The 22,898-nt window shown below is 29.4% G+C and overlaps 2 protein-coding genes and 1 long non-coding RNA gene across 9 annotated transcripts; 1 reads left to right on the forward strand and 2 right to left on the reverse strand.

The window, feature by feature from the left end:
* Nucleotides 1–21: 21 nt before the first annotated feature.
* Nucleotides 22–10,790, reverse strand: LOC141446909 (retinol dehydrogenase 14). Its single transcript, XM_074113876.1, has 7 exons — nt 10,610–10,790; nt 10,273–10,365; nt 2,526–2,762; nt 2,262–2,444; nt 1,213–1,322; nt 1,048–1,137; nt 22–389 (listed from the first exon to the last, which is right to left on the reverse strand). Exons 1-7 carry the CDS (start codon nt 10,788–10,790, stop codon nt 285–287), a joined length of 999 nt encoding a protein of 332 aa, XP_073969977.1. The 3' UTR covers nt 22–284.
* Nucleotides 10,687–22,825, reverse strand: LOC141446907 (GTP-binding protein 10). 5 transcript variants are annotated; one of them, XR_012453991.1, is made up of 8 exons: nt 22,066–22,337; nt 21,825–21,989; nt 21,199–21,417; nt 19,971–20,209; nt 19,010–19,133; nt 18,745–18,920; nt 17,560–17,743; nt 10,687–10,809 (listed from the first exon to the last, which is right to left on the reverse strand). XR_012453991.1 is itself a non-coding variant. In XM_074113871.1 (8 exons), exons 2-8 carry the CDS (start codon nt 22,205–22,207, stop codon nt 18,556–18,558), a joined length of 1,152 nt encoding a protein of 383 aa, XP_073969972.1. In that variant the 5' UTR covers nt 22,208–22,231; nt 22,692–22,825; the 3' UTR covers nt 18,389–18,555. The 5 variants fall into 5 exon arrangements, 4 of the variants coding, with proteins under 4 accessions (XP_073969972.1, XP_073969971.1, XP_073969975.1 ...); XM_074113871.1 differs by lacking the exons at nt 10,687–10,809; nt 17,560–17,743 and adding exons at nt 18,389–18,642; nt 22,692–22,825 and having other exon boundaries at nt 22,066–22,231; XM_074113870.1 differs by lacking the exons at nt 10,687–10,809; nt 17,560–17,743 and adding exons at nt 18,389–18,642; nt 22,344–22,502 and having other exon boundaries at nt 22,066–22,231.
* On the forward strand, nt 11,684–17,306 carry LOC141446921 (uncharacterized). 3 transcript variants are annotated; one of them, XR_012454001.1, is made up of 4 exons: nt 11,684–11,822; nt 11,945–12,031; nt 13,759–13,902; nt 14,033–14,162. It is a non-coding gene; the product is annotated as an uncharacterized lncRNA (long non-coding RNA). The 3 variants fall into 3 exon arrangements; XR_012454002.1 differs by lacking the exon at nt 14,033–14,162 and adding an exon at nt 17,166–17,306 and having other exon boundaries at nt 11,684–12,031; XR_012454000.1 differs by having other exon boundaries at nt 11,684–12,031.
* Nucleotides 22,826–22,898: the final 73 nt, after the last annotated feature.

Below are 22,898 nucleotides of genomic sequence, written 5' to 3' on the forward strand. Positions count from 1 at the left end.
TATCCACAATTTAACAAAGAATATTAATTATAAAAATAAAATTTTATTTGTTAAATTGAACAAATTTTTTTTAAGTATTAAAAAATATATATATTTTATTATTTACATTCATTTTAGATGTCCATCCTCTTTAATGAAATTACAAGTTATTTTTCTATTAGCTCTCTATCTAATACATCATATTCGGAAATTCATCCTTATCGCAATCCAATTTGTACATTGAAAACGTTATTATCTATTGATTTTATTTTTTTTTTAACTGATTTATAGGTATCCTATTTCTCCTATATTTTTGGATCATCTGGTCTCAACTTCACAAGTTTCTCACAAACATCCCAATATTTTCTAGCTCTTGCCATGTCAGATACTCCACGGGATAAACAATGCTCCTATAAAAATAAAATTCATTAATTAATAGGCCTAACGTTTACATTCCAGATACTCTTACTAGTAAATCAACAGTCACTACAAAAGTACTTTGTATCCTATTTGTTTTTATATTCCTTTCAGATTTGTCTAAAAATAAGACTCTTGTTGGGTAAAAATAAATGTCTAATAAATTTTTAAAAGAGAGAGGGAAATAAATCGGGGTAAATCTTCAACAACTCCAAAGGTGGGGAGGAATTAGCTTATTTGGACTAATAAGCCGGAGATCCAATGCGTCTAAATTCAGGCGTACTACTGTTAGACTGCCTCAATACTTCACTATCCGGCTTGGAACAACTCTTGCCTGGAAGCTGGTAGTGCACTAAGAAGCTAAAAAGAAATCGTTCCGTTTAATACTTTTAATCAAGCAAAATTCTTTAAATTCGAGAATTTTAGCAACAAATGTAATTCTAATGTACCTATTGTTTTTTTTTTAAACTAAGAGCACCACATAATGTGTATTTCGGTGAAAAATAAAAATTCAATCAAATTTTGAAATTTTGACCCGGCCTTAGTAGTAGAGAAAGAAAAAATTGCTCTAGTTGTAAGGTATTTAAACAAAATTAAATTTCAAACGACAAATTATAAACAAGTGTTCTCATATCAGAGGTATTCGCTTACCCTACAATCCATGAAATACTTTCCGTTCACACCATCTACCTCATCAGAAACTGCAAGATGTATAGATGTTTGGGCACCTTGTTCGGCATTCTGGGAATAATAAATTTATTTACAAAAATATTTTTAGATGAGACAAATTAATCAAACAATAGCTGTTAATGTTACCTTAAAAAATATTTTTGCTATAAGTTTTAATGGAAGATTCATTGGAAATGGTACGCTTCTCCAAATTCCAGAATTAATAACTCCAGGATGTAAACAATTGGCTGTAACACCTACAAAAAAAAATTTAATTAAAACACGTTTTTTTTTAATACAGGGAAAATGTTAACTGTGCAAAACAGTTTAGAATTCAAACTGATTGTTTCCCTCAAAGTAAAGTGAAGCAATTGCCTATTTTTTCAGGCGAGCTTTACGTCCAACTACCAATTATTTTTCTATTATCTCCATTATTATTTTTTTAGTTTAGATTAATTTAATAAATTTTCTTTAAAAAAAGAAACATTGCCCATAAATGTGGGACAAAAAAAAATTTTTCGCCTGCTTAAAAAAGTGGATGAAATTTGTAATAGCTACTTTTGATGCCACAATGTCGTATACAAGGAATTTATTCTGCTATCAGAAAGCATATAGTGTAGAAGAATCATAAACATCAGATATGAACACTCATGTGACATCGAAGGAACAATTTTAGAGGCGAATATATCGGGAAAGTGAAAACTCCATTTAATAAAGTTGAACTTTAGTTTGTAAAGTGTTCTTCAAACTCTCTTCCTTTCCAATGTACGAGTATAACAAATAAAACCGTATATTTTAAGGAAATGGTACTTTATACGAAAACCTACAAAGCATTCCTCTTCCAGAAATGTCAATAAATAATTTTTCAAGAGAAATGTTTTGAATCAGCGATATACACCATCATCATACGATGTTCAAAGATTAAAAAAAAAGTTGAGCAGTTTTTTAACACAAAAATATCCATTTCCACACACTTATTTTCTAAAAATAATTTTTGTTTTTGGACTGCAGGAAAATCAAAATTGATATTTCCAGACATCTTAGCAATACTTTTCTTACCTAGTAAGAGAAAATAAAATATACATGATTTAGATTTCAAAACTGTACAGTTTCTTTTAATGAAGTAAACAAAATAGAATTTGCAAAATAATTTGATACATCCTAAGTAAAGGAAGTATCATAAATTATACACTTACCACTTCCTTCCAATCTTCTGGCAAGTTCTAACGTAAACATAATATTGGCATATTTAGATACATAGTATAAATACACTGGGAATACATTTACCGGATTTGTATTTTCCATATTTACATTAGCAATTCTATATAATTCTGAAGCTACAATCACTATTCTGCTCGGTTTAGATCTTCTTAATAAATCTGCGGAATGAAAATTCAAAGGAGATAATACATTTCATAACAAATTATTCTATTAAATAATAAGAAAAATCAAATACCAACCTATTAATAAATGTGTCAACAAAAATGGTCCAAATTGATTAGTGGCCATAGTGATTTCTAAACCTTCAGTGGTAGTTTTTTTAGTGAAAGTTGCCATTCCAGCATTATGTATTAGTACATCTAATTTTGTTTCATTTAAATTTATATCTTGTGCAAAATCTCTGATAGATTTCGGTGAACTTAAGTCCAATTGCCTTACTACGACATTTTCATTTTTGGATTTTGTTGCTATTTCATCTGAAATGATATTTTTGTTAATACAATGACTAAAGTTATAACTTATTGTAAACTTTCTTTTTCTTTTGCAGCTTATGATTAATAAGATTAAAGTAATCGCTCTTCGCTCTTACATTTTTTAAAACCATCGTCCAATTAAATAGTGAAGCTTGTAGAACTATTTAGAATACAAAAAAGGTCACATTCATCACCTGCTTTATTTAAAACAGCAATCTATTTCATCAACTGAGAATGGAAAGGAAATGCATTTATAGCAATTCTGTTTGAAATCTCTAAGTGCCAATAGATAATTAAAATTTAAAGAATCCTATTATACTACTGAACTATTCATTGATTTTATACACCACAATACCCATGTTTATGGTATTTCTGACCGGTTTATTATCAAACGTAAATTAACCAGATTGTCGCACAGAATTTGAGCTCAATTGTGATTTCATCTGAAACTACATTTGCTGACTATTTGTTAATATGTAATATATACTTAATTTCATGGACAACTTTTATTTATGCTTGTTCTAATATAGATTTAAATTTACTTTTTAACTTATTGTTTGACAAAAAATAAATAAATAATAAACTATTATTGAAATAGTTTTTTATGAAAATTTCTTTTAAGGAAGGTTGAGGAGAATAAAAATTGATTTCAAGAAGGGCTTCTAAAACAGGATGCTCCCTTCGATTCATATAACTTTTTTTCACTATAACTAATATGAACTAAAGCACATTAAATTTAGTTCAAATTCTCAATTTAGCGACAAATCTCGCGTCTCTTAGCAAAAATTGTGTGAATGTTCACTCGTTTTTTTGGGGTCAAACTTTTGATCATCATTAACTCAATTTTTAAATCTAGCAAATCGATAAAGTTTTGTCATTTTAAAACATATTTAATTTAGATGGGTTTATAACTGTCTTTGTGCATCTAAAAATGTTCAACGCTAAAACCATAAAATACTGAATAATGCACGTATTAAATGGTACAATTAACATATATAAAGCTATTATTGCATTTTCATCTTGAGATAAAATGTTTATAATTTATTACCTCTGTTTTTTTAATGAAGAAGACAAAAAATAGGATATATGAATCGGTGGAATGAAGTACATCACTTGGAACTGACGTAGAAGAATTACGTAATTATTTTAATTCCCCCATCAGAATTTTAATTGCTTTTTTTTAATTTGCCTGACTTTATTGTTAATGACTATATGTACATGAGGTGTTGCACAATCACATAAAACCAACTAAATTTAGTTTTCAGCGAGGATATATTTTCCGAAGAAAACTGAGAAACAAAAATAATAACAAAAAAGTGTAACTACTTCTAAAACGAGACCTTGCGTAAATGTAAATAAGAAATCATGGGAACTAGTGAGCTAAAATTTGTAGAAGGTTATCTAATCCACAATTTTCCTTTGTATTTTTGGAGGTTTCAGTATTTTGAGTAAATAGCACAAATTATCAGCAAAAATGCTTAGATTTCTTAAGTTGTGGCTAGTAAAAGATAATCCAATTCTCATTATAGTTAATAGGAGAGTATGTTCCTAGAAGTTTCGGTCTCTAATGGCTTATTTATGCCTCAAAGACTTTTATTAATACTTTGCTTATTCCGTACTCGTTTACGCCTATCACAGTCAGTTGTGTCATTTTAGTACTTTTACTATTTTTTTTCTAATTTAAGGCTCGACAACAACAAGATCAATGGCGTCCGGAACTTTTTTCAGTATACTGGCGGCTCGCCGGAGAGTAAATAATAATCTCTAGCAGGAGAAAATTAAGGTTCAGCTGCTGGATTTGAACCCGCGATCTTCGCGTTAGAACGCAGTTACACTACACACGCTAACCTCTGAACTAATCCCTTCCCTTATTTACTCTTTGCCATTAAACTATATTTCATTCACAATCAAATAGGTTCAGAAACATCTATATATTCCCTGATTTCTCCCTAATTTTGTTGCCATGATGTCACGAAAAGGTACCATGGAATAGTTCTTTCAGTAAGGTATCAGACTGGGCTATCTTATATCTATATTTTGGCAGATCTGAGAGGAGAAGCCCTCTGAAGGGTGAGGTCTGAACAATACGCAGTGTTTTTTTTTTCTTCCGAAGTACAATCTACTATTCTACTAACTACTGCAAGTCAAGAAAATTAAAACACTTCTCCCCAAGCGATCCAAATTCCCATGCCAATCTTGCACTGTGTCTTTTTACTAGGATCTGTAAGGTCTTGAAAACATATTCTCAGGAAGGAATTAATGAACTAAGAGCCTATGGGCAGATTGTAATTGAGAAGAACAATACTTTCCCTAAAGAAATATATTGCATGGTTTTATTTATTCTATTGGATGCAGAAAAAAAGATTCAAGGTTATAATAAAAAATTGAAGATGTTAACAAAAAAAATTAAAATTAAGTTTTACGCAGCAAACATCTAAAAATAGAAGAAAATATTATGTAATTAATTTTTAACAGAAAATAATTAAAGAATTAATTTTCCTTGAGAAGTTAATGAAATCTTATAAAAAATAATTGACTTATTTAAATACGAAGTTTTTTTTTAATCATTAAAATAAATTTACTTAATAATTAAAAAAATATCTTCACAATGTAAATCAAATTTTGTTTTGTTTTAACAAAAAATAACTATCGTGAGCAAACTCTCTCTATTTCTAAAAACCATTTTAAGACACCTTAAAACGAATTATTTCGGAGAAAATTCTATTGGAAACGTCAAACCCCCTTTTAAAATAACAAATCTAAACTAATAATTGATAAAAAAAAACAAAAATATTTGATTGTAAAGCTACGGTACCCCTCGAAAGGAAAGTGATGAACGGAGAACAATGATAATGATAATGTACAGTCGTTACTTTAACCTTGCTAATACCCAGATGGTTCCCATAAAATACCAATAAGTAAATTATATTCCATTTCCTACCACTGATGTTTAAAAATAATTTAAGACAAACTAAATGCTAGCCAGAGATGTATTAAAAAGAAATTACATTAAAATAGAGAGTTCGTGGAGTCTTACACACTAGATTTTTCTAATAATAAAGCCGATAGTGACTGAGAAAGACGATTAAAGAAATATATATGGTCCGAATTGAAAAATTAAAGCTTTACCTACCAGGCGGTGTTGACAGATTTAATATGCTTATATTTTCTGCATTAAAATATTTCCCTTCATTGTAGTGACCATTTTTAAAATTTTATTAAATATAATGACCTGCAAAATTTAATCTTTTAAAAGCCAGAGAGAGGTCAGCTTATTAACTAAAACTCTTAAATACGTTGATTCAAAATATGTACATTCACTCAAGGCTATTTCTTATACCTGAATTAATGTCTGGACATTTATTAAAAAAGACACAGTATAATATGATACTCATTGAGCTAAAAAACAATGTTAGTAGAAATCTAATTGCTATCCTTTGCTTTATGACAACCAATATTTTAATTTAGTATTGCATAATAGTTGAAGAGAGCTTGCCTTGAAGATTGTTTATTTCCTTATTGAATGAAAATAATATGCTTGAATTTTTTTATTATAAAGGCTTTTTTATTTGTATACAATTTTTATTCAGCTTAGAAAAAACTAGAATAGTCTCCATTACTTGTTTTATTAAAACAAGCTACATCGGCTACGTTTCGCTGTTTTCTAACCCTCCATGTACCTGAATCTATGCAAAAAATATACCTAGATATTTATATTTATGAAGAAAAATATTTATTTAAAATCATTTTAGGTATTTTAAATGTTTGTTTACATTTTTTATAAGCATTCAATTCAAATTTAACAAACCTTTTTTATTAATGATATAATTTATAAATCTTGTCAATACTTTTAAATTTCCATTATAAGATTAGTCATGAAGCTGGTTGGAATATACTCCGTTACTTTTATTTTAAAATTTATTCATGAATAAATCATGTGGTTTTGAGTATTGGAGATTACTCTTCATTTTACATTAAATTAACAGTTATGATAGTATGTATAAATTGCTTATGTATGATGTATGTACATTATAAATAAAAAAGAATTGTAAAATTTGAATTTTATGCTTAAAAAAAGTTAAACACACAATTATTTTAATTACAAACACAGACAATCTTGGATAAATATTTATATTCATAAAAATAAATAAATAAAAAATTACTCATTAATATTTTTGTATAAATTGAGTTTGTTAAAGACGAATGGCAAAACAACCGAAACATAGCAGACGTAATAAATAATTGTGATTTTATAAACAATAGTTACAAAATTTGGGACTGAATTGGATTTTTTATTGTTTTGCAAAAGAACCTGAATTAAGATATATATCATAAATGTGTAGTGATGGGCAAACGTTTTTAAGAGCGGGCTGAAAAGGAAAGATTTCAATTTTAAAAAAATACAGTAAGTGAGTAAGACATTTTTATAATACCAAAATTAATCTAATACGATGTATGAAGCTGCGAGTACTTTGATAATAATTCGTCATAATTTGGTTCAAATAGGGACTTAGTTATTCTTCAGAGTGAACTGAGGTGTTCATTCGTCAATCTATTTCTGACACAGCTTTTTCTAAGTTTCATTATGGGGGAAAAAAACAGCTCACAATTATATGAAGATGCAAACATTGCACTAATTCTCTGTGCATGAGATATTAAATTTGAAAACCTGGATTTCGACAAGCACTTGTAGAACTCTAATTTTGGAACATTTAGAAATAATTGTTTGAGATGATTATTAGATTGGTGTTCAATCAATTCAAGCTGCAAGTAAGGTTTCACTACTTCACAGTATACATTAAAAGGCATACTGAAAATATCTAAATCTTTTTCAATTGCATTGAAGTCTTAAAAATCTTCATTCTAAATCGCCATGAACTTTCCTCAAGTTATCTTCATAATTCCTAAGCTTGTCTTCAAAATTTGCAATGTTACCCCAATTTTTCAACTATTATTAAAAACTTGAATTTTTACATTGCTAGTGTAATTGTTATTTTTAATTATTATTACGAAATATGTGACGGGCCGGAGTTGGCCCGCGGGTCGTAGTTTACCCATCACTGTAATAGGTGATATCGTAATAATTATTTAAATATAAGCAACTTATTTTCATGGCGAAAACTTTGTGACATAATTCTAATATTTTGACACGTCTCCAAAACCTAAAACTGAACATTCACACTGTAGTGAGTCAAAGTATTTGGCGGTAATAATACATTCATGCACAGAACTACGGAACATTTTGAGACATTGCAGGAGTGTTGCAGAGAATACACATACGTATGTACGCATATTTAAACGTATTCTATGAGAAGTTGTAAAAAAGAGAGTTCTACAATGGAAGAGAACGGTAGAAAGAAATGTTCAGCTTTTGCAGTGTCAAGCAAGTTTGGCTATTAAGGTGGGAAGAGTCTAAATCTAAAAGATTGATCGCTGGTTAATAGAATGGATCAAAAGGTCAATTATTAGTTGAGCTAATGTAAAATAATGAATTTGTTGTAAGTAACGAAAACGACTATTAGAAACTCGGGCTTCCTACTCCTACATTGGCCTAAATGGGACAAGCATAATTGAATTTATTAGATCAATCATTCAAACATTCATTATAGACGGAAAATTCTCACTCAACAGCCAACAGTTCAAATCACGTATTATTTCAAAAATTATATTTCTGCAACTTTTAGTATTTTATGTAGTAATTATATTAATAATTTGAATAAACTGGCTAGAATCGGTGAGAAGTTTAAGACCAAGTTTGGAAGTTTTTCAAGCTCTATAACAACTTCAAAGAAAATAAGTTGTTAAACTAGCTTAACAATAAAAGGGATTATTAATAATTAATTCAAAATTTAAAAAATATGCAGAATAAAAGAGGAATTTAAAAAAATTAATAAATTAACTAAATTCTGGAACCAATACCAAAAACTCCGATACAGGATTGGAAGTCGGAGATTTATAAACAGGTTCCCTATTTTATTAAAATAGGAGTTTGGGATAAGTTTGGTATTGACTACACCATTTTGATACCATTGAGTCTCCCAAATTTCCATTCTTTCGAATTTTCACGAAAACACGGTTTCTACAATTTTCTCAATGAAGACGTCTTAACTAGGTTCCCTTCTAAAAGTCTATCTACTCTTTCCTCAAAGAACCAGGCTATAATTTTAGCCGGGGAGGCTTCACTATAAAGCAGGGGTGGCCAACAAGTCGATCGCAAAGATTTTTAAAGTAGCTCGCGAAGCTAAAATTGAACAACTTGCTTTCACTAAAATTAATGTTTGAAAATCTAAATTCGATAATTTATTCTTACAATAATAGACTGTCTGATACTATTTATCCTGATGAACAACGCAAATGTTAACTTTTAAATTCATTGTATTTGCAATGCTTGAGCAAATAAAAGGCAGTATTGACTTCAATCCACTTGATATTCTTTGTTTGTGCACTTGTATTTACTTTAAATTTTAGTTTTTCTTTTTTTTAATTAATTCAAGCAGCGAACAGAAGCAGGTATGTTAGTTATTATTTATTGTTTTAAATGTTATTAATATTTAACCACATTTTTTTAAAAAAATGAATAAACCAAGTACAGGCTGGAAAAAATGAAAATTTATAATTATCACAGTGAATGGGAAGAAGATTATTTCTTTACTATGATGAAAGATAAATGGGTGTGTTTTATTTGCAATGCTACAGTAGCTTTGCCTAAGAAAGCAAACGTTAAAAAACAGTTAATACAAATTATGAAGAAGATTATCCACGTGTTACTGCGATAAGAAAGGCAAAAATGCAACAACTGATGGCACTAACCAAACACGAGCTCGAAGACTGCTACGATTTCCTCATTCAAAGTTGCTGCTACTTTAATTAAACATAATAAACCATTTCAAGATGGAGGAGTATGGAAGGAGACTTTTATTAAAGCTGATGAAGTGTTGTTTCAAAATTTTAAAAATAAATCGGAAATAATGGCATCAATCAAAAATATGTCGTTATTGCGAAACGCAGTTATACATAGAACCGAAGAAATTAGCCAAAATCTTGAAGATATTTTACATGAAAATATGAATTTTTATGCGAATAGTTTTCGTCGATATGTTGGCCACAGAAGAATTATTGACTATTATTCCAATGCATGAACGCACAAGAGGTCAGGGATAAATCTTCGATTTATTAAAAAATTATGTTGCACGTACATATTTTCCAATTTGCAGGTTGGTATCATCAAATAACCACTGATGAGGCTCCGGCTATGATCGGTAATAAAAGTGGCTTCGATGCTCTGTGTAAAGGTGATAATGACATTCCAAATATATTAAAATATCTATGAAAAATTTGTAAATTGTGTTTAAATTGTTGGACAAACTTCAGGTCACAAAAATTGGAAGTTTTACCACATTGTTTTCAAATAAGGGCAGCAGCATAACACATTTTTCTAAAGTACTCTTTCATTTTAAATTGGCAAATGAATTTCAAAAGGAGTAATTAAAAAAATTAAAATGAATGTAAATACCTCTAGCTTTCTGAGCTAATTCCATATTTCTGCACGCCATTATTACACGGGCTCCTCTTTTAGCAATGTCCAAAGCTGTTTCATATCCAATTCCTACATCATAAACGATAGATAAATAACTAAGTTAACAAAAACTTAAACATTATGACACTGATGACTGAACAATGCTAGAAGTCCGTTACCTTTCGTTAAGAGATACCGTTATAATGTACACAACAAAGTAATAAATAAAAATTGAAACATCCATTAGTGTGGTAATAATAATATAGACGTAATTCAGTGAACTGAAGATAGTAAACACATGTTAAAAATAAAGAAATAAATGAATTAAACTTACCTGAATTAGCTCCAGTAATAATCACAGTTTTTCCATTCATTTCTTTGTCACTCTTACAAATTCCTAATGTAACACAATTATAAGTTTTAATGGCCAAAGTGATGAATGCTAACAGCAACCCAGCAACACCTGCCGCTACTCTAATCACTTGACAACTGAACAATTCCCAAAGTTTCAGCATAGTTGGAGGTTGGAGCTACCTGCGTGCGCAAAAAAAAAAAAAGTAAGAATCGGTCAAGGAAGTACTGGTTGAGAGAACTAGCTACTATAAGTGGGAGACAGGTTCAAGGGCAACAAGTAGAAAATGATGGTTTAGTTTTACTTATGAGAAATAAATGTATATAAATTATTATTTTGTCTGTTTTTTCTTTAAAAAAAAAAAAAAAAAAAGAGAAAAAGAAAGAAACAGGATGTGGTCGCTTTTTTTAAAAAAAGAGATAAAAACGTCTAAGTGAAGTTACAACTTACGACAAGGTTTTGCTCTTTACATTTTGCACAAAAGAGATTAGAGTTTCGAGTACTTTTTTAGATATACATAATACAGCACTAGTTTTAATGTATTTTACAGTAAAAAATTCATAAAATTAACTGTGCAAGACCTAGACTTTTTATAAAAATATATATAATTGTTTTAATGACTATTGGTTGCAATTAGCTAAACTTATGCGTATTTAAAAGTTTAAATTTTTGACAAATTTTGTTAATTAATTAACATGATATTAAAACATTCTTAATAAAAAGGGTGAATTACATGATTAATCTTATTGACGATTTCTATTTGTTGTCATCTATACAGCATTTTTTGACATTCTTTGAGTTCGAAACAAATATCCGTTTAGAGGTACCCTGTGCCCAAAATGGTGATTTTTTTCTCAAGTATCTAAGAACTTAATGAACACAGCATGTTGAAACTTAATCTTTGTGAAACCCTGAACTTAGATAATTAAAACCTCTTAACAGAAATTACACTTTGCTGTAAGAATAGTTCGCTTATCTTTGTGTAAATCAAAAATTGTTACAGGAGTAGGTAGGTTTCCCCTTAAGGTGCCGATTTAGTGTAACACAAAAATTACTAAGTTAATGTGAAATTACAATATTTTTGAAATAAAATCTGCCATAGAATGTTTTACTATAAATGAAACAAGTCCTGTTTTTGATTGTAGTTAGTTTCATTACACTTACGAGACTAGTCAACAGAAAAATATTGTAACAGGTATAAATCTATAAATATTATTCAGTCAACAAACTGACTTCATTTATTAAAGATTAAATCGATGGAAATTATCGATTTCTTTAACACAACCGACTCGGCTTTTTATTAATTTTTGTTTGTAGCTTGTGATGGGCGATGTCAATGAACTTGCGGTGGTCTATGAGTGAGCGCGGCAACCAGATGATTCTATTTATTCCAGAAAGTAACAGGTGCAAAGATAATTAAACAAATTATTTACAGAAAATATAGAATAAGTTTGTTATGGTAAAAAGTTAGTAGTTCCAGATGAAAGATTTGAAGTGTGTTTTTTCTCCATTACCTTATTCATAAAGAATTTAACTCGGTGCGCACAAAGATTGTCAGTATTGTCAAAGAGTGACAATGTTCGCTTGAATGGTCAGATAAAACTACAGGTTGAATATTTATGAACTAGATAATCACAGGCCATATATGTACTTCACTGACGTTGCTAAGCATTATCTTCCCTTTAATAACCTAAGTGTTGCAGGTTATGGACTACCCGTTACCGATGGAAGTATGTTGTGTTTTATGTAAAGGATGGAATGTTAAAAGCATGGCTATTGCGAGAGGGGGGACAAAGTGTGCACCGCACAAAGGCTTCGCTAGTTATAGTCAGGGCCCATTTCAGGAATGTAAAATTTAAGCTAAACTGTACACACACATATGTATATGTTACTCAAACTCAAAAAGAAAGGGGAGAAAACTTTTTATATGGAATTCTATTTGAAAAGTAGAATTAAATCAAAAATTTATTAAATTTTGATTTGAGGGAGTTTTTTTTTTTAAATAATATATATTTCTGTACACAGACACCTTGTATCCACGCGGCGACATTATAAATTGCTTTTCTAGCTCTAAGTTCATTGCTAAAATGAAATTTATCAATGCATTTACGGAAATCAGCTGAGCATTGTTTGCACAATTTGACTTCTATTTAGAAATAAATTAACTTAAATACGAAAATATTTTTAACGCGGATTTGTGAGTCTTCGTTGAGGCGAGAAATACCTTTTATTAAAATTTGCATTAAAAATAAAATAACTTTAGACCAACAGGAGTACACAATGTGTAACCATAGTCATACATAAATAGACAAAAACTTCTTTAAGACTGTTGTTGCCATAGCATTGCACATCGTAGAGAAAGTGTTTGCAGGAGTAACCTTGTAAATATATACGGAAATACTAGTTAAACAAATTACGTAACCTTTGAAGATATGTAAACAAGAATATTTCTTGTTTATAAATTACAATATAGTTGGTTTAAATAATTAACAAGCATTTAGAAGTAATGTTCAATAACATAAAAGAAAAACGAATTGGGCGTGCAATTAGGTTCTAATTTAAAATTTATTAATAACTCTAAGAAGCACTTGTTCTCTTTTGCAATTTTTACTTTCTCTAATCAGGTAAAGAAAGTACTGGAATCTTGTCAAATTTTCTAAATAAGAATTTTCACCAAAAATATTCATTTTGAGGAGCCCAGACTCCAAGAAAAACTGGAACTCTAACGAAAAATAACAGGAAGTTAAAACTTATTATTCCGAATTTGCCCCACTAAGAGACTCTTTTAGGTTCAAACAACTCAGCAATCTGAAACCCTCAACCAAAAATAGTTAAAATCTAAATAAGGAGTAGGTGAACATTGTGTAATATTTTAAACAAGATCCTTCATTTATTTAACAGTTTAGTTTCAATAGTTAATTTTGCTATTTACGAAAGAGTAAAATAGTTACTCAATTTGATGATGCACAATATTCAATTAAACATTGAACTTTTACAATTAATGTATTAGGAACAGGAAGTTTACAGAAAATAAAATAAATTTGCCAGAAAATATATTCAATATAAATATTTATGAAATTATTTACTATTCAATGTTTATATTTATTATTTTATGTGTGGTACTTTTTTAGGACACGGGAAAATGGATTATTACAATCTCAGATCTGGAAACCCTAATTAACCGGTAATGCGATGTTTTAATTCATTAATTAAATTGATTTAATGAAATTTTGGAACCATACAACGATAAAGAAATGTGCATTAGACGAGAACCGGTGAGTCCAGCGTGGTATGATATTTTTTTGTTTTCTTTTTTGAACAATGAAATTTTATTTTTTATCTGAACTTACTTTAAATATTTACTCATTAATTTATATTGTTTTTGAAGCAAGCTATTATTTTTAGTTTTACTGATTTGGAATAATCAATGTAAAAAGACAACTCCTGGTAGACGGTTGTGACTAAAGCCAGTTGTGTTTTGAATTTATTACTGTTTGTACTTCTAAACATTAATAAACACGTACATATAAATAAATATTAGTCTGTATCTTTTTTTAAAAAAATTATAAGACAGAATTAGAGCAAAAGTATATAGATTAGCGTATTTGGACCGTACGGTTCTTTTCTTCTTGTAATAATTAGAAATAATGTAAAGCGTTTTCCTGCTGTTTTAAACATTTTCTTGCTCCACTATAAAAATATGCCAAAAATTTACTCTCTTAAGTCGCACTTGTGTAGAAAGGAATTCTCTTGAAAAAATTTCTCAAATTTTGCTTATATAGAGCAAAAAGTGCCTGGTTAGATGGCTGAGATGTTTTGCGATACTAATTTGATTTTTGGTTGTTATTTTAAATTTTATTTATCGCGTTATTGTGAGGTTTTATAATGATATATAATACAGGTAATTATATATCATCCTAATTGGTAATAGGACTTATGGCCTTGTGGGAAAAAAATAAGTTGCGAATACTCACAAGACATATCACAGTCTACATAATAAAGTTTTCTTGGAAACTTACTATTTACACTAAAAAGTAGTGTCTTTAATATTGTATATGCGCACTTTAAGCGTACCACATTAGAAATATCGCTTTAAAAAATACGAACATATGTTCAGTGGAATAATACTCTTGGCCAGCAACTTTTTTTTTTTTTAAATTTGAAATTGTGTTAAATATTCAATTCTTACTAATATTTAATAAACGATGAGTTCATTCAAGATACGTCGCTTTGAGGAAACTCCAGAAGCATTCATCAAATTTTCTCGGAAAAATGTTTTTAAAAAAAAACTTTTAGAATTATTAATGCGTAATATGTCCACTAAATTTATATAAAATCGCAAAAGCCGCTTTAGGGGATGGAACCCTGAAAAATCTATATCATAGTGTGGAACGTCTGGTTTCCACATTTTATCGAAGAGCTAATTGTCAAGTGTGATCGTTGCACCTTAACGATTCATCAAATTTGAAGTTATTGTCAAAATTCAATTGAGGTTACTTCTGCGAGAGTCATTTTTTTTTTCTCTCTCTATAATGTACGTTCCTCTTAAAAGGAAGGGGGATAGAGATATAAGTGAAATCGAATTTAAAGAAAATTATTCAACCGGACATACCTCTTTGCTTAATGGATTGTTACTTCATAGAAAATGGTTTCCAGGCTTTTCTTTAAACGTGTACATCCGTTATATACAAATAACTTTTACTTTTATCATTTTTCTAGCAAAATTCTTAATAGAACAGTTCTCGAGGTACGCTTTCCTGTAACATTTCAGTGTAATATACCAGTTGGAAATTGTATAATGTTGATAAAAATCAAATAAGACTCAATTTTCTTAGTTTAAAAAGAAAATTAGTGAGTTCAAACTTCAAAAATAGCAGTAGAAAAGTGGTGTGTGAAAACTCATCATATATCATTACTATATCATACATCATATATCAATTTCGAGCGGGCTTTACGTTCAAATTGGTGTCGTGGACGGAGACAACTATAGTAAACATACTTCACTATAAATTTCTCTAATTGACAATTGGAGACACTTTCGAGAAAGTGATCAAGAGTGAATTTCGGCTGTAGACTTTTCTTTAAACTCGATTTTAGCATCACATTCACCACAATAGATAGAACTATACGTTAGAGAAAAACATCTACTCTTCCCCTTCCAAAATGACGAATAACATTTGTACATCTACGCTCATAAAATAATTGCATTAAGTTTAAAGTAAATAGTAATCGAAAAAGTTACACAATCAGAAACAAAAGAACTACACTTTTTATTTTTTAAAACTCATCATATTAATATATCATTAATACTTTGTCAGATACAGTAACAGTTAAAGCGGCCGACTTCGGATGATATTTATTCTATAGCTGTCGGAGTGGAAATTATGAAATATAGAAAGTAAACTATGGGAATTAATTATGCATGTTACATTTCACTTCCTGATAATAAATATAAATAAGATTTAATGGACAAGTACTGAATAATGTCATTATTTTATTAGAAAGTGATCATAAATATTTAATAAAAACATAAGGACTAAAGAGTAACTGGTACATATTATTAATGCTGAAAGAGAGGAAGCGATGCAGTGATGCGAACGCTACAAAATTCAAAATTAATTTTATACGTTTTTATATTAACTGAATTCCAAAAAAGTTAATTTTTTTAAAATCCTTCTTTACCTTGATTAATCTATAGAGATTATGCAAAAATGTGGCTTAAACCAGAGCTTTTTAAAAGATGCCTCACTAGATGCGCTTATGATTCAAATCGGGGAGCTATTGACTTTTTTTAAAACCTGAAGCAATTTCGAGCGGGCTTTACGTTCAAATTGGTGTCGTGGACGGAGACAACTATAGTAAACATACTTCACTATAAATTTCTCTAATTAACAATTGGAGACACTTTCGAGAAAGTGATCAAGAGTGAATTTCGGCTGTAGACTTTTCTTTAAACTCGATTTTAGCATCACATTCACCACAATAGATAGAACTATACGTTAGAGAAAAACATCTACTCTTCCCCTTCCAAAATGACGAATAACATTTGTACATCTACGCTCATAAAATAATTGCATGAAGTTTAAAGTAAATAGTAATCGAAAAAGTTACACAATCAGAAACAAAAGAACTACACTTTTTATTTTTTACCAAGTTTTCGATCTAAGGACTAGGTCATTTTCAGGGCTTATGCTATTAACTTAATATATCATAAATTTTCCATATTCTTTAATGAATCAGTCACCAAAAACGAGGAACAATACAAGAAAAATCTTATAATTGTCATTTCTGGTGATGTGATTTTCTCGAAATTTAGAAACTTAGAACCAAATTTGATCTTTAATATTACTATATACTTGCCAACATCGCACACTATGTGCATATATATAGAAAGAAACAATTAATTTAAATAACTTACAATGGTAATTAGAATAAATTATTTCACTTTTAAGAAGTTTTCCCACAATTCTATATTGACCAATTATTTAAAATGAACAATTCTCGAACAGAACAATACATTTAAAATTATTTTTCACAGTAACTGATTATGCGGCTAAACACTAGTCACTTAACAGCAAATAAATGGGCAGAGGCAATCAGAGATCTGACTGGAACCAAGGTATACGCCCCACCTTTATTTGTAAAGGAGTGGGGTTTTTATAGGATCTCATAAATGTAAATTGTGGTCTATGAGGAAGAAGATAGATTGCATTTGTAAAAGTGAAAGTTGAAGAAAGTACCTAAGCTGACTATTATAATGTATTTAGATTATTCAGTAATACATGAGATTGTAAGGTATTATTGGAGATAATATCCACTTATCTCTGTCTGTATCTAACCCGCTTATCAACTGACTGCTGTATTTATAGTATCTGTTATATTTATAGACACAATGTGCCTGTAATTGAAAGTAAAGAACAAATAGTACTCACATAACTTTCCTAATTGCTTCGAATATTCAAAATCCAGTGGCCTAATACTGTTAAAACTTTAGTTTTTTTTTTTAAATCTTTTGGTTTTACTCCTGATTATTTAAGTGTTAAATTAATGCATTATTAAATTTAGCTTCACAGACGAAAGATTCACTAATAGGCCTCTTAAGATTTCTTTCCAATCCTATAAATTCAAGTGTTTAAAAGTTATTCGGTTTTTATAAGAGTGAATTTCTATAAACAATGAAAAACAAATAAACGCCTGTACAAAATGATACCTTGAACAAAAAGTTTTTTAAAATTTCTTTTTTTAAATGCAATCGTGTCAAATTTTTTAAAATTGCTTTTTTCAAGATATACATTTAGAGATATTCTCAGAATATAAACAAATTTTTTTTTGGGCGATTAGACGATTTATTTGAGACGTGTAGGTATTTTTAGATTTTATTTATGGGGCTTTTTTTTTTTCTAGCCTCTTAAATTGTGAAGAATCCGATACAAAAAAATTGTACGAACATATTATTCACATGACTTTATTTTAACGATGTTTATGTTATTATCTTTTCTTGAAACTTACCATTCGTGCTTAAAAACAGACGAATTTAATTATATACACACACCAATATATAAAAAAAAAAATCTGCGTATTTAATCATTATTAATTTTAAATATGTAATAAGTGTATACGTTTCACAGAAATGAGACTAAATCGAATTTTTCAAAAAAAAAAAATAATAATAATAATAAAAATAAATAATAATTAAAATAAAAGTTGTACAAATGGGCAGCAAGTGTAGAAAGTTCGAAAAAATTGTACCAAACTTTTTTTTGGAAATTAATTAATCCAACCCCACTAAAGGAACGTAGTTAGACCACTCCTGATTAACAGATTTTCCTAAATTTATAATACCATCAATGCTTGTAGATTACTATTTGAAATTAAATAGGCAACGAAACAGAAAATTGATTAATTACTTTGGTATCCCAATTCACAGTCTATTCCTTGAAATTCAAAGAGTGGTGAGAATATATTATACAATATAAAATTGCATAATGAACAATACGCAGAATTAAGGAAGAACTCTAGAAAGAACAAATGTGTTTAAAAAAAAAATTAAAAAATAAATAAATGTATTATACAATTTTAGGTCCTTTTTCTTTTAATACAGTATTAAAATATTTTACCAAAGCAAGATCTTGATCATTGTTTTCAATCATATTTTGATCTAATACTTCTCGAATATGTTCTTTTACTAGATTTATCTCTTTAGCATCACCATTTTTAGCTGATATACCAACAACTCTTTGAAATTCAAATGGTTGTGCTGGTCTTATTGTTTCAGGTACTTCCGGAAATACACCTTTAACAAAAATTAATAAATAGTTTTAATCTGATGATAGATAAAAGGATATTTTTTAGGTTTTTAAAATAAAAACAAAGTGTTACAACCTTCTAAATTTTTAACAGTCTCACAAATTTCCTCATAAACTGACTGTGAACCATTTTGGTCCATTTTATTGACAACTAATATGGCTGGATAGTTTAATAATTCTTGCTTATAAAGCTCTAATTCCTTGAAAAAAAAAAGATTAACTTTACTAACAGATCTTTTTAAGAATATTTTTTATGAGTACTACTAGAGTGCAGTGACGCACCCAAATTAAACCTCTCAAAATATAAATACGTTTTCCATGGTCATAAAAAACGTAATTCTCCTAGAGGTTAACCACTCAGTCTCGTCATCGCGTCCCAGAAGTCTGTTAAAGCATTATTTTAGGAGAACCCTTCCAGTTTTGTTCAAGTGAGTTTCATAGTGTATTGATTTAACTTCTAGGATTAACTCCGAATAGACCAGTTATATGAGAAAATTACGACTCTAGTTGATTATCCTTCTCTTACAGTCAAAAGGCACAATGAAGTGTAACTAGCTCTTCTGAAAGACTGGGGACAGTCTTTCTTAGCTTACCAAGATATCAAATCTCGGATTAGGGCAGACCTTCGAGCTCTCACTCTTTATTCTCTTTAGAAGCCATACGAGAATCTAATACTATTTGCTTCGCAGCACTCAATCGCAGATACGCACAGTCTAAGAAATATGTGTGGATAATAAATATTTAAAGCTCCAAATTATCACAAGTCGATTAAAATGACCTGAATTAATTATTAAATACTGAGACAAAATTTTCTGTGAATTTACTTGTTGTAGCAAACCATAGAAACTGAAAGAGAACATGTTATCTAATTGTAAATACATTCCTGGGAACATTATAAAAATGGTTGTGATGAATCCTAAATTAATGAAAAGTTCTTAAACAAAACCGTCACGCATTTGCAACAAAAAACAAAATATTTACACAAAAAAAAAAGTTGGGAACGCCACTGCTTGAAAAAGAGAGAGAAAAAAAATTACTTTATTTAGAAGTATAATAGTTTCAAGACAACTTCTACTTGAATACTTTGTACTAAGTCTGAACCCTCCTACATCTACCACGACTAAAAGTAATTTGGTTCTTTCAATATGTTTTAAAAATTTATGACCCATTCCAACATTAATATGTGCACCCTCGATTAGCCCAGGTAGATCGGCTATACTGATGCTGCGATCGTCACTGTATTTGATTATGCCTAGTTGAGGTTGAACTGTCGTAACTGAAAAGAATAAATTACAGCTTCTTATTAAAGAATATAGGAACAAATAGTCAATGAGTCTTAATCTATTATTTAATAGTTAAATATAAAAATATACACTCTCTGCCTTTTCTCTAAGGACAACAATCAAAGTTTTAGGTCATGACATACATTTTTTTTTTGTAACTTTAGTTGTCTCTAATATTACTCAGTAGATTTACTAAAATTAACTAGAATTTTGCAGAGAAGCAGTAGTCTCAGCTACTCCCTACAAAAAACATAATCATAGTTTCCAGATTTTTGTTTTTAAGTAGGTAATGTTACCATACGTCTCGCAATTAGTTGGTCAAGTATTATGAAAACTTTTTATGCCTTTTTCGAGGACATTTCTAGAAACGAAGTCTGCCAAGGTGCTTTTTCATTTAACAGATTTTTCAATATTGGTGTTCAATCTGACGCAACAATAGAACCAAAATGGAATACCAGTACACATTAAATACTACTGAATTATATTTTTAGTCGCTAGCAACATATCTTTCTGAAGGTGTCTAAAAGGATTCGTGTAAGTCTAAAAGTAAATTTCTTTCTAAGGATAGTTAGCTCAAATTGGCAAATTCGTCAAAACCTTGATTTCTTCTGTAGCAAGAAACCAATCTAATAATTAGCTAGACATCAGAATAAATATAAAAAATATTTATCTGGCTCTTGGAATAAAGTGCCCAACAAGAGGGTTCCACAATACTTTATATCCACATATCTTTTAATTTCGAGAGACCTATTTTGATAGGGAATGAAAATATCTGACAAATTTTGGACGAAACATTCCCACAATTCAATCTAACGTCAGATATTTACATATCTCAATCTTCAGTTCTAAAAAATATTTTCGAAATCAGGAGTAAACTTAACTTAGAAACAATAAGAGAATGTAAATAATGAATATTGCTACAAAAAGTGATTACAAAATTATAACACTAGAACTTCAAACCAATAATATAAAATGATCTTACAAGGATAAGAAGCAATTTTCGGCTTTGCGTTTGACAATTTGGAAATCAATGTTGACTTGCCTGCATTAGGAAAACCAACCAAACCGACATCAGCAATTAATTTCAAATCCAATGTCATTAATTGAGATTCTCCTTTCAGCCCGGAAAATCCAGTATCAGGGCAGCCTCCTAATCCTCCAGCCACAACTCTATATCTATCTCCTTCCTGGTTGAGTTCACCTGTTTGAAAATAGTGATATACGATAAAATATCATTCTATCGGTTAGAACTGTATTGTTAATTACTATAAATTAGCAGAATTAGTATGTATATGTGGAATGAGAAAGGGAAATTTCTAAAAACTCGGAATTTTAGTGTTGAATTTAAATCTCGATAATATTTTTCGGGAGATTGTACCTAAGAAACTTGTGGGAACCAATTTCGAGAAAATTTCAAAAAATGTAAATTCTACTCAGTAAAGTTATAGGAAACTTCCAGTTGCGCCGTTTGGCTCTCAAGGAATGGTTGGATCCTCAAAAACTCAAACGTATTCTGGAAAAATTCCGTACCTTAAATTTGACACTATTGCAATATTTCATCTTACAATAAAAGAAACAGGAAAAAATCGAATAATAAACATGACCTACCTACTTTATTCCCAACTTGATCGTACAGTACAATTCCTAAAGGTGCTTGTATTGTTACATCCCTTCCTTTAAGACCAACAATACAGCGTTGGTGAGCATTACTTCCATTGCCTGCAGCAATTCTTTTCTCTGGAAATTTGTTTTTAATTTCCTTCAAAGTAGAACCTATCGTAAAACATTTAAAAGTAAAAACAAGAGTAAATACCTTTTTTAATCCAACTAAATTTCTAAAATTAACAACCTTCTTTTGCAACTATATAGATATCTCCTCCGGCTCCACCAACACCTCCATACTTTGGATATCCCATTCCACCAGCTCCAGCTTTTAGATACAATCTTAAAGAATCAATAAATTTAGGGATTTTTCTCCGTATACCGCCCATTCTTCAAATATTCTATTTATTCATCTGTAAGTACAAAATTTTACAGCAATTAGATTAAATCGTTTAACTTCCCAACACTGCTATCACTGACGATAACCTGAAACCTGTTCTATACTGTAACTATTATCACACGTACGCAATCTAAGAAATCGATTGGGTTGAAAATTATAACCAGGATCTAACATTTAATTGTTAATAATAGAAATACATTGCTTTAATTAAGCAATGTTCAATTCACGATTCCAAGGGGTAAACGACTGATTTCAATAAAGTATCCCCTCTGTATCTGTAGATTAATTCCCAAAAGTCTTAGTAGACTTTCAAGATTTCTTAAGAAATGAATATAGTTTCTGTAACACAGTTTTGGGTAAATAATTAAATCAATTTAAATGATTTAAATTTGAATATAATCATTCACAGTAGAATGTTAATTAAGGAGCGTTAAAGATTTTATTTTATCTAAGTAGATAACTATGATACAAACCTTCTAGGAAGGGGCTTCTTTTTCAATTTAAAAGCAATTTATTTTATTATAATTATTTAATCTGTCAAAAAGAAGAAAACTTTTCCTAGGTCCCAGGAGTGCTCATTTCTAAAGAAACCCCGCAATTTTTTCATACATAAAGATTGTGAATATATAAAACATATTTCGAGAAAAAAAAAATTACTATTTTTTAACAACACCTTACAT

This window comes from Rhodnius prolixus, unplaced genomic scaffold (assembly GCF_049639745.1).
Source record: "Rhodnius prolixus isolate KJV_2025 unplaced genomic scaffold, Rpr scaffold_7, whole genome shotgun sequence".
NCBI lineage: Eukaryota > Metazoa > Arthropoda > Insecta > Hemiptera > Reduviidae > Rhodnius > Rhodnius prolixus.

Excerpts from the sequence above, each read along its gene's own strand:
- LOC141446907 (XM_074113871.1), bottom strand. The coding sequence starts at position 22,207 with ATGGGCGGTATACGGAGAAAAATCCCTAAATTTATTGATTCTTTAAGA. Across the intron at positions 21,990-22,065 it reads CTATATAGTTGCAAAAGAAG|GTTCTACTTTGAAGGAAATT; the intron begins GTTGTTAATTTT and ends GTTTTACGATAG. Across the intron at positions 18,643-18,744 it reads ATGATCAAGATCTTGCTTTG|AGTTCTTCCTTAATTCTGCG; the intron begins GTAAAATATTTT and ends TGTTCTTTCTAG.
- LOC141446909 (XM_074113876.1), bottom strand. The coding sequence starts at position 10,790 with ATGCTGAAACTTTGGGAATTGTTCAGTTGTCAAGTGATTAGAGTAGCG. Across the intron at positions 2,763-10,272 it reads ATTAGCTCAGAAAGCTAGAG|ATGAAATAGCAACAAAATCC; the intron begins GTATTTACATTC and ends ATATCATTTCAG. Across the intron at positions 1,138-1,212 it reads TAGCAAAAATATTTTTTAAG|AATGCCGAACAAGGTGCCCA; the intron begins GTAACATTAACA and ends TATTATTCCCAG.